The 14,882-nt window shown below is 40.3% G+C and overlaps 1 protein-coding gene across 7 annotated transcripts in view; it reads left to right on the forward strand.

Annotated features, from left to right (window-relative positions):
* SYTL4 (synaptotagmin like 4) overlaps nt 1-14,882 on the forward strand; it is a 97,482-nt gene that overhangs the window by 53,505 nt on the left and 29,095 nt on the right. For 5 of the 7 annotated variants that reach the window (XM_070783736.1, XM_070783738.1, XM_070783740.1 and 2 more), the window contains 4 exons: nt 8,286-8,457; nt 8,699-8,914; nt 9,051-9,160; nt 9,398-9,500. In XM_070783736.1, the coding sequence (XP_070639837.1) occupies nt 8,348-8,457; nt 8,699-8,914; nt 9,051-9,160; nt 9,398-9,500 (539 nt within the window). In that variant the 5' untranslated portion in view covers nt 8,286-8,347. Of the gene's footprint in view, nt 1-4,244; nt 4,343-8,285; nt 8,458-8,698; nt 8,915-9,050; nt 9,161-9,397; nt 9,501-14,882 lie in introns of all 7 variants that reach the window. The other 2 variants (XM_070783737.1, XM_070783735.1) reach the window with 1 other exon arrangement.

Raw genomic sequence — 14,882 nt, forward strand, 5'->3', positions numbered from 1 at the left:
GCAATGGCACCTCACTCCAGTACTCTTGCCTGGAAAATCCCATGGATGGAGGAGCCTGGTAGGCTGCAGTCCATGGGATCATGAAAAGTCAGACACAACTGTGCGACTTCACTTTCACTTTTCGCTTTCATGCATTGGAGAAGGAAATGGCAACCCACTCCAATGTTCTTGCCTGGAGAATCCCAGGGACAGGGGAGGCTGGTGGGCTGCCATCTATGGGGTCGCACAGAGTCAGACACCACTGAAGTGACTTAGCAGCATCAGCAGCAGCAGCAGAATTTAAGACAATTAAGAGAGCTCCCCCACCCCTTCTTGAAAACTAGCTCTGTTAGTGTTGGTGTTAATGTTCTCTTAATCTACAGGAATAGGGTATAAAATAGATATATCTCTTTAGATAAATAATTCTACATATGTTCATTATACCAAGATTATTGTGTTGTTTAAGTTGTTTACACACACTAAGTTTTTATCTGCTGTGCTATCAGTAATTGAGAGAGGTGTATTAACCTCTGATTTTAAAAAACTAATTTATTTATTTTAATTGGAGGCTAATTACTTTACAATATTGTAGTTAACTTCCCATTTTGATGGTAGATTTTTCAATTCCCTCTTGCTTCCTGGTAGCTCAGTGGTAAAGAATCTGCCTGCCAGTGAAGGAGACATGGGTTCAATCCCTGAATTTGGAAGATCCCCCAGAGAAAGAAATGGCAATCCACTCCAGTATTCTTGCCTGGAAAATCCCATGGACCGAGGAGCCTGGCAGGCTACAGTCCATGGGGTTGGAAAAAAGTCAGACATGAGTTAATGACTAAACAATAGCAGCAACTTGATTTGTAGGTATTTGCATTACAATATTTTCCTGAATTTTGAGTAATAAGTATTTGTAACTTTATAACTCAATGCACCATCTTTCCTAAAATATCTTCTTGTGGGCAGGAAACCCATAAGATGTTTCATCTGAGTCTTGACACCCCACAACTAACGTGGAACAAACTGTCCATCAGAGCTTGGGTTTGGACACTCATGTTATCTGAGCTGGGGTTCTTTTCAGTGGATAATCCTTACACTTTTGACTGGATAGTGATAGTTGCTCAGTTGTGTTTGACTCTTTTTGGCTCTGTGGACTGTAGCCGCCAGTATACCTGTAATTGAATTTCAGTGAAGGACTAAAGTTTTCTTGGGCTTTGGTCTCTCCATTAAATCCTAGTACTGTGTTTGTCAATTGGGAGAAAATGAAAGGTCACAGGTTTTCTGTGATGCAAATCTGTCTGGCTTTCTTATTTGTGCCTCAGTATTTTTTTGAATTCTATTTTTCAAAATGTAATATGCTATTTGCCATAAAAATATATCACTTAAGTCTTTGCAAATACCTTGTTTTCGTTTATGAATTTCTAGGAAACATGCCCTATGGTATGGGCATGGTGGTGGTGGTGAGGCAGGGAGCAGGTTTCTTCTTTAAGATGTTAATGATAGGTTTAGTACAGTTATGAAATTATGATTTCTTCTTTGGCATATGAATTATTAAGAAGTATCTTTAAATTTCCAAAAAGTATCAGGATTAAAGATTATTTTTTGTTGTTGACTTCATATTTAATTTTCTTGAGGTCAGAGACCATGGTCTGTATGAGAATGGGTTTCTTTGAAATCTACTGAGACTTGCATTATAACTTAGTACATGATCATTTGGTGGGGCGGGCAGTAAATGTTCCAACTGGATATAGAATTCTACATATGTTCATTAAATTAGACCTATTTTGTTCAACTTGTCTTATATTTAGTAATTTTTTATCTGCTTATACTATTAATAATTGAAAGAAGTATGTTATTTCCCCTCTTTTTTTAAAAAAAATTCTATTTTATATCTTGACTACACCTATCAGTATAGTGCTAATTTACATAGATTGCATCATATTTTCTTTTTAAATTGAAGTATAGTTAATGTTAAAGGAAATGAACCCTAAATATTCATTGGAAGGACTGATGCTGAAGCTGAAGCTTCAGTACTTTGGCTACCTGACGCAAAGAGCCAACTCATTGGAAAAGATCCTGATGCTGGGAAAGACTGAAGACAAAAGGAGAAGGGGACGACAGAGGGTTAGATGGTTAGATAGCATCATCGACTCAATGGACATGAATTTGAACAAACTCCGGGAGATAGTGGAGGAGAGAGAAGCCTGGCATGCTGCAGTCCAGGGGGTTGCACAGAGTTGGACACATCTCAGTGACTAAACAACAATAATAATAGTTAATATACTTTATTATATGTTACTGCTAAGTCTCTTCAGTCGTGTCCGACTCTGTGTAACCCCAGAGACGGCAGCCCACCAGGCTTCCCCGTCCCTGGGATTCTCCAGGCAAGAACACTGGAGTGGGTTGCCATTTCCTCTCCAATGCATGAAAGTGAAAAGTGAAAGTGAAGTCGCTCAGTCGTGTCCGACTCTAGTGACCCCATGGACTGCAGGCCACCAGGCTCCTCCATCCACGGGATTTTCCAGGCAGAAGTACTGGAGTAGGGTGCCATTGCCTTCTCTGTTATTATATGTTACATATAGTTATATGTAAGGTATACAATATAGTGATTACAGTTATTAAAGGTTAGACTCCATTTAGAAGTGACAGTGATAGAGTTAGTCACTTAGTCATGTCCGACTCTTTGCAGTCCCACAGACTGTAGCCCGCCAGGCTCCCCTGTCCATGGAATTCTCTAGGGAAGAATACTGGAGTGGGTAGCCATTCCCTTCTCAAGGGGATCTTCCTGACCAAAGGATTGAACTCAAGTCTCCTGTATTGCAGGCAGAATCTTTATCATCTGAGCCACCAGGGAAGCCCAGACTTCTTTTATAGTTATTATAAAATATTGGCTATATTCCCTGTGTTGTATCCTTTTGGCTTATTTTATATGATCTCTCATTTTGATGGTAATTTTTCAGTTTCTTTCTCTAGTTGTACATAATCTTCTGTTATATATTTGGAGGGATTTTCTGAGTGCATGTTAATAAAACATACTTGATTTTTTTAACTCTATGTAGTAGTCTTATCTTTTATAATGATTTTATTATTTTTAAATTTTATTTTTTAGCTATTAATATAACTGTCTCAGCTTTATTTTGGTTTTCATTTACCTGGTATATCTTTTTTCCATCTTTTTACTTTCAGTCTTTCGTGATCTTTATGTTTTAGATGTGTCCCTTGTGAAATGGCACATACCTGGATTTTTAAATTTTATGTAGTCTGTTGCTGCTGCTGCTGCTGCTAAGTCACTTCAGTTGTGTCCGACTCTGTGCGACCCCATAGACAGCAGCCCATCAGGCTCCCTGTCCCTGGGATTCTCCAGGCAAGAACACTGGAGTGGGTTGCCATTTCCTTCTCCAATGCATGAAAGTGAAAAGTGAAAGGGAAGTCATTCAGTCATGTCCGGCTCTTAGCGACCCCATGGACTGCAACCCACCAGGCTCCTCCATCCATGGGATTTTCCAGGCAAGAGTACTGGAGTGGGGTGCCATTGCCTTCTCTGATGTAGTCTGTTAACCTCTGTATCTTAAAGTATGAATTTTACTTATACATTTAAAAATGTTAGTTGATATATTGGAGCTTTTTTTTTTTTTAACCATCTTATGTTTAGTTTTCTATTTATTTCATTTTTCTATGGTTTTTCTTCTTGCCTTTAACTTTTTTTTTCCTTATTCTATTTCCCCATTACTGACTCTACAAGATCACATCTCAAGTGAGCTGGCTAGTAACAGGGTTAACATTGAAAATAGCAACCTATCATCTAAGGTGAGGTTGAGGATGGAATGTAGCTTTACTGAAAGTAGTCAGATTGGCAAGTGATAGGGCAGAGGAGGCAAGAAGCTGATGGAGGTCATGGCTTATATACTCTCCTTGGGGATGAGAATTAAGAGTATTTCCTCAAGACTACCTAAGAAAGGGCCTGTGAAAGAGGCTTAGCATCTTATAATTCAGTAAAGACCAAGAAATAGTGAAGTCAAGAAAATGTTGATACTTCCAGAACCTGTGTAGCTTTGCTGTGATGTTTATATGCTCTATTATCTTGTTAATAGTTAGTTTAATTACTTTTTATTACCTTTGTCATGCTGATGGATTCTAAAAGTCTACCAGGCTCCTCTGTCCATAAGATTTCCCAGTCAAGAATACTAGAGTGGGGGGTTTCCTAAGTGGCTCAGTGGTAAAGAACCTACCTGTCAATGCAGGAATACTGGATTGGTTGTCGTTTCCTTCTCCAGGGGATCTTCCTGACTTAGAGATCGAACCTGGGTCTCCTGCATTGCAGACAGATTCTTTACCATCTGAGCCACCAAGGAAGCCACCAACCGAACTAAAGGCAAGTAAAAAGACTTATAGATGACAGCGAGGGTACAGCTGAGGTTGTAGACCAGCAATTATTTAGGGCCTGGGTATAGGAGCAGACAAGGCAGACTATATAGCCTTGGTACAGGTTTGGGATTTTGATGGACAGTTGCTGCAGTGGGATGAAGGTGCATGGATATGGAAGATATTGGTGAGAGTGGTTCAAATGTAGCACTATCTGGAGTCCAGGATGGATAGGGAAGGAAGATAGATCAATGGGAGGCAAGTAGACCAAGAGAAAGTAGAGGGAAGGCTCAAGAGACTATGGTCTTGGTAAGGTTGTAGATAGGTATAGTGGGATTAAGCTGTAATTGAAAAATAGGGATTCTTGAATTTAAGATTTCAGAGAGTCAGTCCTGGTTGGTCAACTCCATGAGTGAAAAATAAAGGGAAGATGTACAGTATTAGCAGTTCCATTTTGTTGTCATGCTATCTTTGATTCCTCAATGACACTCTTACTTCCTTGGCTTTTACTACTAGTTGGTCTCATTATTGTGCCAGTGTGCTTGTCTCATCACAGAACTCTGCTGCCTCTCCATAAATATCAGTTTTCTAATAAATTTGGTTTTGCTTTCATTTCCAGTGTGTCTGTGCCATCCTTGGTCTTTAATTGCCAGTCAATTGGTGATACCTAGTTTATCCAGGAGCCGCTGATTTTTTGGGCCAGTTCTTCAACCATAATCACACATATGGGAATTCATTTCCACAGTGCTTTTGATTGCTGTGTTCAATATTTTATAATTGTTTTGGCCATGGGCCTGCCTGGATAGAGCCAGTGGAGCACTAGCTCTTGAATGCAATTGCCTGGGCTTGAATCCTAGCAACCTTGAATTACCCTCTGTTTATTCTTGGGCCAGCTAACCTAACCTCTCCTGAGTCCTCATCTATAAAATGTGGATAATAATAGTACCTCATTCTTGGGGTTGTTGTAAGCATTAAATTAATGTATGTCAAGTACTTGTTGCCTGGTGTGTAATAAATTCTCAATGAATGGAACTATTGGCGTTGATGATGACAGTGATGCTGATCAACAGTGGTGGTGGCATAAACAGCACTTTGTGCCAAATACAGTGTTAGGTGCTGGGCCAGATACATAGAATGATGTTGAAAAAGTCCTTCTTCTCATGGAGAGTATATATTCTCCTTGAGGGTGAAAATTAAGAATATTTCCTCAAGACTTCCTAAGAAAGGGCCTATAAAAGAGGCTTAGCATTTTATAGTTCAATAAAGACCAAGAAATAATGAAATCAAGAAAGTGTTGATATTTCCAGAACCTGTGTAGCTTTGGTATGTTGTTTGTGCTCTGTGTGCTCAGTCGTGTCTGACTCTTTGCGACCCCATGGAGTGTAGCCCACCAGGCTCCTCTGTCTGTGGGATTCTCCAGGAAAGAATCCTGGAGTGGGTTGCCATTACTTTGTTTGTACTCTCTATTATTGTCTTGTTGGTAATTAGTTTTAAAAAGTGAAAGCACTTATGTAATTTCAAGGGAGAACAGAGAAGGTAAGTATGATCCTCATTTTTGACTCTCAGTATGACTACAACAAAACTTCTTGCCTTACTTCTATACCTGTTTCTTCTCTTACAGCCCCTGTCACTGTTACAACTCTTACTAGCCAGGTGTTTAACTTTGACATGCCCACTAGGCATCTTTGCCTTCACCTTCATTCTTTCCATTCAGTCAGTCACTCCATTTTGTCAATTCTACCTCTCAAACCTATTTGTGTTCTCTTGTCTTCCTGTTCTGGTTTAGGTCTACCCTGCAGCAGATTCAGTGAGTACATGTATTCCAAATGTGTGTTCAAAACACTGATGGGATTTTTAGCGCACATTATTCAATTTTCTTGACACCTTTGAGAAGTTGTTCATTTTGTAGTTGAAAAACCAGAGGATGACAGAGATACAGTGACTTTGCCCAGTTGGTTAAAAGCATAGTTAAATAAACTTAGGTTGTCTTTTTGTCCAGTAATCTGTCTTCTTTGAATGTTTTCTTTCTTGAAATTTAAAAGTAAAACTTATGTGTAAAAAAAATCAGAGCTGTATAAAATAAAAAGTAAAAGTTGCCCCCCTCAGTTCTGCTTCTCAGGAGGAACCAATGATAATGGGTTTTGTTCTAAACTTTTTTCTTTGCATATACAAATGTATAGATAGATACTTTAGCAAACAGATCATTCAAGTATAGTCCTAAAATGACTCTTATTTTTCACTCAAGATCTATTTTCATACAGATCTACCACATTTTAAAAATGGATGCGTAGTATGCCATCATATGGAAATATTATTTTGTTTAATGATTTCTTTGTTAAAGAACTTGTTTTTGCTCTTACAAATAATACTACAATAACCTTCTTGTACATACACCTTGCATACACATTTATGTGAATATTTCTATTAGCTAGATTCTTAGATGTGGTATTGCTTGCTTTTGGAGTATGCACATTTTATAATGTGTTATTGAATCTGAAGCTTGAATAATTTGGCCACCTGATGCAAAGAACTGACTCATTGTAAAAGACCCTGATGCTGGGAAAGATTGAAGGCAGGAGAAGGGGATGACAGAGGAAGAGATGTTTGGATGGAATCACTGACTCGATGGACATGAGTTAGAGCAAACTCCTGAAGTTGGTGAAGGATAGGGAAGTCTGGCATGCTGCAGTCCATGGGGTCGCAAAGAGTCAGACTTGATTGAGCAACTGAACAACGATGTGTTATAGTACTTCAATTTGTCTTTTGAACCAGCCTTTCATACTATAGCTAGAGTGATCTTTGTAAAACAAATTTGAGTATGTGACTTCCCAATATCAAAAACAAAGCAGCAACAAAGGTGTTTGATGGATTTTTATTCGCTGTGTCATCAATTTACAAATTCTTAGTTTTTAAGAGTATTTGAGAATTACATAATCAGGTTTCCAGCTATATTTCCTACCATTCTCCGCAACGAACAAACATATACTCTGTTCTATAAGGCAAAATCCACCTGTTCTATAAAACCTTCCACATGTATGTAGTTCTGTCTCTTCCCTCTCTAGGCAAGATAGAACAAATTACTCCCTTCTCTAAGTTCCCACAACAATTTATTATCCCTCTAAGAGTCAGACACGACTGAGCGACTTCACTTTGACTTTTCACTTTCATGCATTGGAGAAAGAAATGGCAACCCACTCCAGTGTTCTTACCTGGAGGATCCCAGGGGTGGGGAGCCTGGTGGGCTGCCATCTATGGGGTCGCACAGAGTCGGACATGACTGAAGCGACTTAGCAAGAGTGCTTAGTACACTGTACTGTGTTTGTGTGTACCTTTCTCCTTTGTGATCTTCTTCAGCACAGGAACTGTGCCTCACTCATCTTTGTATCTGTAGCACTTTGCACAACGCCTGTCAGAGTGGGTTCTCAACAAATGTGGGTGAAATAGGTGAAGATATTCTTGAGGTAGTGTTAGCAATAAGAACTTTGGGAGATAGAGTAGGTGATGGGCATTTTGAAGTGTAGCAGAAAGCTGACTGAATCCAGGACTCTGGTCAGGAAAGGTTTGGAAGGAAATAGGCTTCAACTGGCAGAGGTCCCTGTGTGCTTTTCTCCACTACAGAGATCAGCTATCTGATTATTTGACTTAATAGATTTGTGACTTGAGAACATTAAAAGTATTGAAAATTAGATAATTGAGGATCCACTTGGTAGAAGGAGAATTTGACTCAGCTGTTGTGTCCTCTTTCCAGACTAAGATGCTTATGTTGAAAGACCCAACTGTTTGCCAGAGTCATGAATAAATTTTTCTTCTTGAAAACTTAGTCTCTTCATTTTCAGGGTAGGAGTTGCCTGGAAGTGGGAATGGCGCGTTGGTCACATGGGCTGTGTTGTCTGTTGAGCCTGCTCAAGGGGGAAATAGTTATCTGTGCAAAATTAGTTTTTATCTTATTTCAGGCAAATCTGGTGGCCTGGTAGATTTGAAGAAAGAAGAGTAGAAGGAAAAACTAGGACAAGTCATGTCGGAGATACTTGATCTCTCTTTTCTGTCTGAGGTGGAAAGGGATTTGATCCTCAGTGTTCTACAAAGAGATGAGGAACTCCGAAAAGCAGATGAGAAAAGGATTAGGTAAGAGTCCCAGAAAAATCATGTTCCCAGGCCTTTAACCAATGATAACTGGACTTTTCCTTATACTTCTTATCTAACTTTCAGAGGAACTTGTGTATGAGGTTTACAACTCCTCACTGGGTCAGGTTGGGCTCTGTTGCTTTCACAGAACTAAATAGTCACTGTCTCCACCTCTCAACCCATCTCTATCCAGCCCATGCAGCCTCCAAATCACTTGTGCTTCTCTTTTGGGTATTGGCAGGCGACTGAAGAATGATTTACTGGAGATAAAAAGGAAAGGGGCCAAAAGGGGCAGCCAGCGCTATAGCAATCGGACCTGCGCCCGGTGCCAGGAGACCCTGGGCCGTTTGACTCCCAAGACCAACACTTGTTGGAGTTGTAATCATCTGGTGTGTCGGGACTGCCGCGTTCAGGAAAGCAATGGTACCTGGAGGTGCAAGGTGTGCGCCAAGGAAATGTGAGTGTTACTTAGAGTTGAGAGAAGAAAGAGGGCCCCAGTTGTGGTTAGCATTTCTCCCTTTGTCCTTTATTAGTTGAATGTCAAGGGCCATTTTTAAAAAATCCATTTCTTGTTTTCTTTTATTCCTTCCCAGAGAGCTGAAGAAAGCAACTGGAGACTGGTTTTATGACCAGAAAGTGAATCGCTTTGCTTACCACACCGGCAGTGAGATAATCAGGATGTCCCTGCGCCGCAAACCTGCAGGTACCAGACCTGTTGGGATATGGTTCCTTGAGGTGCTTGACTTCAGTCATAGACCCTCTGGTGTGGAATCTAAGTGTATTCTTACAGGTGGTGTGTCTTCCTTCATTCCGTGGGCTCAACCCATTTGTGGGCAACATAAAGACTATGTTGCCATCCTTTCTGTAAGCATGCTGTGTTCCCCTTCCCCCACATCCCCCCCATCATCACCCATATGCCATGCTTTTGTTTGTCTTGAAGTGAATAAAAGAGAGACAGTGGAACAGTCTCTCCTTCATCAGTCACAATTGGGTGATATCTGGCCAGGAAGAAAGATCATTCAGGAGCAACAGAAGGAGCCCAGGTAAGAACCAAGCAATCATTTAAAGAAAAGACTATACATGCCTCTAATTGTTTTATTTTTTAACTTCTATTTATAAAATAATAGATATTCATTGTTGGAAAATTTGGAAAGTACAGAAAAGAGTAAACAAGGAAGAAAAAAAATTCCTAATCCTGTAACCTACATATAAACATTAACATTTTGGTATATTTACTTTTTTTTTAATAAGAACAATTTGAAGACAAAATACAAATAACACAAACTCATTATTAAACATTTAACCAGTATAGAAAACAATAAAGAAAACAACAAATCACCCAAAACCTTACTACCCCAGTATTCATATTATATGAAGTTATTTCAGATATGTTTTTTGCATATGTATAGATAAAGGGATGGGTGGATGGATAAATCAAAAAAACTTTTATAATATTGGATCATAATATATTAAATTAAAAGCTTTGGTTCATTATACTTGAATTTAACAGAATAAACACTGAAATAAAATGCAGGAATCACTAATCTTCAGATGAATGTTTCTTTACTGTAAAGGATATTAATCATTAATATCCCTCTAAACTTAAGAAAAAATATTATGAAAACCACCGAGCAGTTAGTCATTTTTGTGTAGTATCTTTCTGGTAACAGCCTTATCAAGCTATAATTCAGACCATGTAATTCACCCATTACTAGTGTACAATGACGTAGATTTTACAGAATTGTGCAACCACCACCTCGATTGATTTTATAACTTTTTATTACCTTAAAAACAAACCCTTGTACCCTTTAGCTATCACTGCCCCCCACCCACCTCCATATCATTCCCCATCCCTAAACAGTCTCTGATCTACTTTTAATTTCTGTGTTGGACATTGTATTTAAATAGAATCATAAAATATGTGGTCCTTTGTGACTGTTTTGTCTCACTTAACATAATGTTTTCAAGGTTCATCCATGTTGAAGCATGTATCAGTACTTCATTTCTTTTTATTGCCAAATAATATTCCATTATATGTAAATACCCCCATTTGTTTATCCATTCATCTGTTGATAGATGTTTGGGTTCTTTCCACTTTTTGGACCAATGCTATTATGAACATTTGTAATGAGTTTTTATGTGGACATGTTAGTCCCTCAGTCGTGTCTGACTCTGTGACCCCATGGACTGTAGCCTGCCAGGCTCCTCTGTCCATAGAATTCTCCAGGCAAGAATACTGGAGTGGGTAGCCATTTCCTTCTCTAGGGGATCTTCCTGATCCAGGGATTGAATCTGAGTCTTCTGCATTGCAGGCAGATTCTTTACTGTCTGAGCCACTATACTTTAATTTAAAAATAAATTAAAAATAATGAAATAAAATACTTAGGGAAAAAAGGAATTGCTGTTTATATACTTCTTTTCTATAACCCAAGGGAGGGGTTACAAAGGGATAGAGATACCAAGGGAACATTTCATGCAAAGATGGACACAATAAATGACAGAAATGGTATGGACCTAACAGAAGCAGAAGATACTAGGAAGAGGTGGCAAGAATACACAGAAGAACTATACAAAAAAGTTCTTCATGACCCAGATAACCACAATGGTGTGATCACTCACCTAGAGCCAGACATCCTGGAATGTGAAGTCAAGTGGGCCTTAGGAAGCATCACTACGAACAAAGCTAGTGGAGGTGTTGGAATTCCAGTTGAACTATTTCAAATCCTAAAAGATGATGCCAGCAAATTTGGAAAGCTCAGCAGTGGCCATAGGAATGGAAAAGGTCAGTTTTCATTCCAATGCCAAAGAAAGGCAATGCCAAAGAATGTTCAAAGTACTGCACAATTGTACTAGCAAAGTAATGCTCAAAATTCTCCAAGCTAGGCTTCAACAGTACGTGAACCAAGAACTTCCAGACATTCAAGCTGGATTTAGAAAAGGCAGAGGAACCAGATTTGAAATTGCCAACATCTGTTGGATCATGGAAAAAGCAAGAGAGTTCCAGAAAATTATCTACTTCGGCTTTATTGGCTACTCCAAAGCCTTTGACTGTGTGAATCACAACAAACTGTGGAAAATTCCTAAAGAGGTGGGAATACCAGAGCACCTTACTTGCCTCCTGAAAAATCTGTATGCAGGTTAAGAGGCAACAGTTAGAATTGGACATGGAAAAAAAAAAAAAAAAAAGAATTGGACATGGAGCAACAGACTGATTCCAAATCAGTAAAGGATTATGTCAAGGCTGTATATTGTCACCCTGCTTATTTAACTTATATGCAGAGTGTGTCATGTGAAATGCTGGGCTGGATGAAGCACAAGCTGGAATCAAGATTGCCAAGAGAAATATCAGTAACCTCAGATATGCAGATGACACCACCCTTATGGCAGAAATAGAAGAACTAAAGAGCCTCTTAATAAAAGTGAAAGAGGAGAATTTAAAAGCTGGATTACAACTCAGCATTCAGAAAACTAAGATCAGGGCATCTGGTCCCATTACTTCATGGCAAATAGATGGGGAAACAATGTAAACAGTGAGAGACTATTTTGGGGGGGCTCCAAAATCACTGCAGATGGTGACTGTAGCCATGAAATTAAAATATGCTTGCTCCTTGGAAGAAAAGCTGTGACCAAGATAGACAGCATATTAAAAAGCAGAGACATAACTTTGCCAACAAAGGTCTGTCTAGTCAAAGCTATGGTTTTTCCAGTAGTCATGTATGGATGTGAGAGTTGGACTATAAAGAAAGCTGAGCAGCGAAGAATTGATGCTTTTGAACTATGGTGTTGGAGAAGAATCTTGAGAGTCTCTTGGACTGCAAGGAGATCCAAACAGTCCATCCTAAAGGAGATCAGTCCTGAATATTCATTGGGAGGACTGATGCTGAAGCTGAAACTCCAATACATTGGTCACCTGATGCGAAGAACTGACTCATTTGAAAAGCCCCTGATGCTGGGAAAGATTAAAGGCAGGAGGAGAAGGGGACAACAGAGGATGAGATGGCTGGATGGCATCACTGACTCGATGGACATGAATTTGCACAAGTTCTAGGAGTTGGTGTTAGGGAATCCTGGAATGTTGCAGTCCATGGGGTCGTAAAGAGTTGGACACGACTAAGCAACTGAACTAAACTGAAGGGAGGGGCAAAAGATAACTTGGGGATACTGGGTTTCAGTCTCCTGAAATTCTCGTGTCTTGTTGTTTTTCAGTCTCTCAGTCATGTCCTACTCTTTGCAACCCCATGGACTGCAGCATACCAGGCTTCCCTGTCTGGCTCACTCAGTCTTAAGTGTCTGGTCTCACTCAATCTAGCTCTATATGCATCCTCTAGTTCATACCAGTGCCCTGAGAGATGACATCCCACAGAAGGCTTGTCTGCCTTGGTTGGGGTGCCCATTGATATCTGGTGTATAAATCTTGAGGATTTTTGTTTTCTTTATCTTACCTCAGGATTCCCTACTCATTCACTTGATCTGTACACATTGGAAGATGTTTTGCCAAGCTAGATCTTTCTTCTGTTTTATTAGCCTTCACTTTTCAAACTTCATATCTTGAGGCTTTATTCCTTTCCTCATTTGGTTGCTGCTGGCGAAGTTTTGACTTTTTATTTGTGTTTTTTCCCCCTAACTTTCCCTCATCCGAAGAGAAATGAGATTTTATCATGTTTTATATGATTGATGAAAAGCAATATAGAAATATATCAAATGAGTCCCCAGTAAGTTTACTTTTTCTGCCCCAGATAGTTCTTATTGTCATTAATAATTCTGGTGTATAGACTGCCATACTGTCTCAATGTACAAATATGAGTTGGATTCTTAAAATTTTAATTTCTTTTTACAAAAGGATCATACTGTATACATTGTTGTTGTTCAGTTGCTAAGTTGTGTCTGACTTTTTGTGACCCCATGGACTGCAGCATGCCAGGCTCCTCTGTCCTTCATTATCTCCCGGAGTTTGCTCAAATTCATGTCCATTGAGTTAGTGATGCTGTCTAACCATCTCATCCTCTGCTGTCCCTTCCTCTTCCTGCCTTCAATCTTTCCCAGCATTAGGGTCTTTTCCAGTGAGTCAACTCTTCACACCAGGTGGACAAAGTGTTGGAACTTCATCATCAGTTCTTCCAATGAATAGTCAGGGTTGATTTCCTTTAGGATTGACTGGTTTGATCTCCTTGCTGTCCAAGGGACCCTCAGGGGTCTTCTCCTGAAAATATAACATTGGCATCTTTCTATGTCAATGATTCGACATAGAAATGATTCGAAAGCATCAATTCTTTGATACTCATCTTTCTTAATTCCTTTCTTTGGGCTTCCCTGGGAGCTCAGATGGTAAAGAATCTGCCTGCAGTGCAGGAGACCCGGGTTTGATCTCTGGGTCAGGAAGATCCCCTGTAGAAGGGCATGGCAACCCACTCCAGTATGCTCGCCTGGAGAATTCTATGAACAGAGGAGTCAAGTGCCTACAGTCCATGGGGTCGCAAAGAGTTGGACACGACTAAGTGACTAACACTATGCTTACTATGCTTTCTTAATTCCTTCAGTATTTTCATCACCCCATTTTTGAACTTGGTGTCTATTAGACTGAAGAGATCTATTTCGTTGTTTGTTCCTTCAGGGGAGTTCTCTTGGTCTTTTAACTGGGAGTGGTTCCTCTGCTTCTTTATTTTGCTTATGTTTCTCTTTGTGAGTTTAGGAGAAACAAATATCTACTTTATTCTAGAAGGGCTGTTTATCTGCAGGAGTGTTCCTGCATAGCGTAGTGTGTTTAATATTTTTTTGGCATGAGGGCTGTTTTTGGTTTGGATGCTTGCTGTCTCTTTCCTCAGTGTGTGTTGGCTGTTATCCCCTTAACAGGGAGAGTGCAAGTGCGCTCCCAGGAAGGCAGGTACAGCAGTTGGCACCCGGTTGTGGGGCCCTCAGTGGTAGCAGCAGACTGTGCCCTCTTCTGGGGTTTGAGATGGCAGTGGTGGCTCGCACCCACACCTGGAGCTTTTGTAGGCAGTGCCTTGCCAATATGAGAGTACATGGTTGGGGAAAGAAGCTTCTATGGCGAGCCCACCCCTCTCCTAGCTCACCGCCCTCTAATGGCACCTTGGCTCTCTGGTGGGCCCAGGCTTCTTCTTGTACTACCGTTATGTGGCGCACCGCACACTAGCCCCCTCAGGCTGTCTTTATGTAGGCAACCCCAGTCTTCTCCCCAGCTCTGGCCTCTATAACCTGATACTCAGCACCTAGCCCCCACCCGCCCCAACAGACCAGTGTCTCAGGCTGGGGAATGCCATTGGCACTGTCTGTGCAGGTCCCTGTCTGCTTTGCCCTCTGCAGACCTGTTACTACACTCTGCTCTGAGGCTCTAAAGCTGCCCCTCTGTCCTGGCTGATCTCTCGCCAGTGAAGGAACTTTCCTATGGGTGGAACCCTTTTCTCTTT

The sequence above is a fragment of the Bos indicus genome, chromosome X, assembly GCF_029378745.1.
Source record: "Bos indicus isolate NIAB-ARS_2022 breed Sahiwal x Tharparkar chromosome X, NIAB-ARS_B.indTharparkar_mat_pri_1.0, whole genome shotgun sequence".
NCBI lineage: Eukaryota > Metazoa > Chordata > Mammalia > Artiodactyla > Bovidae > Bos > Bos indicus.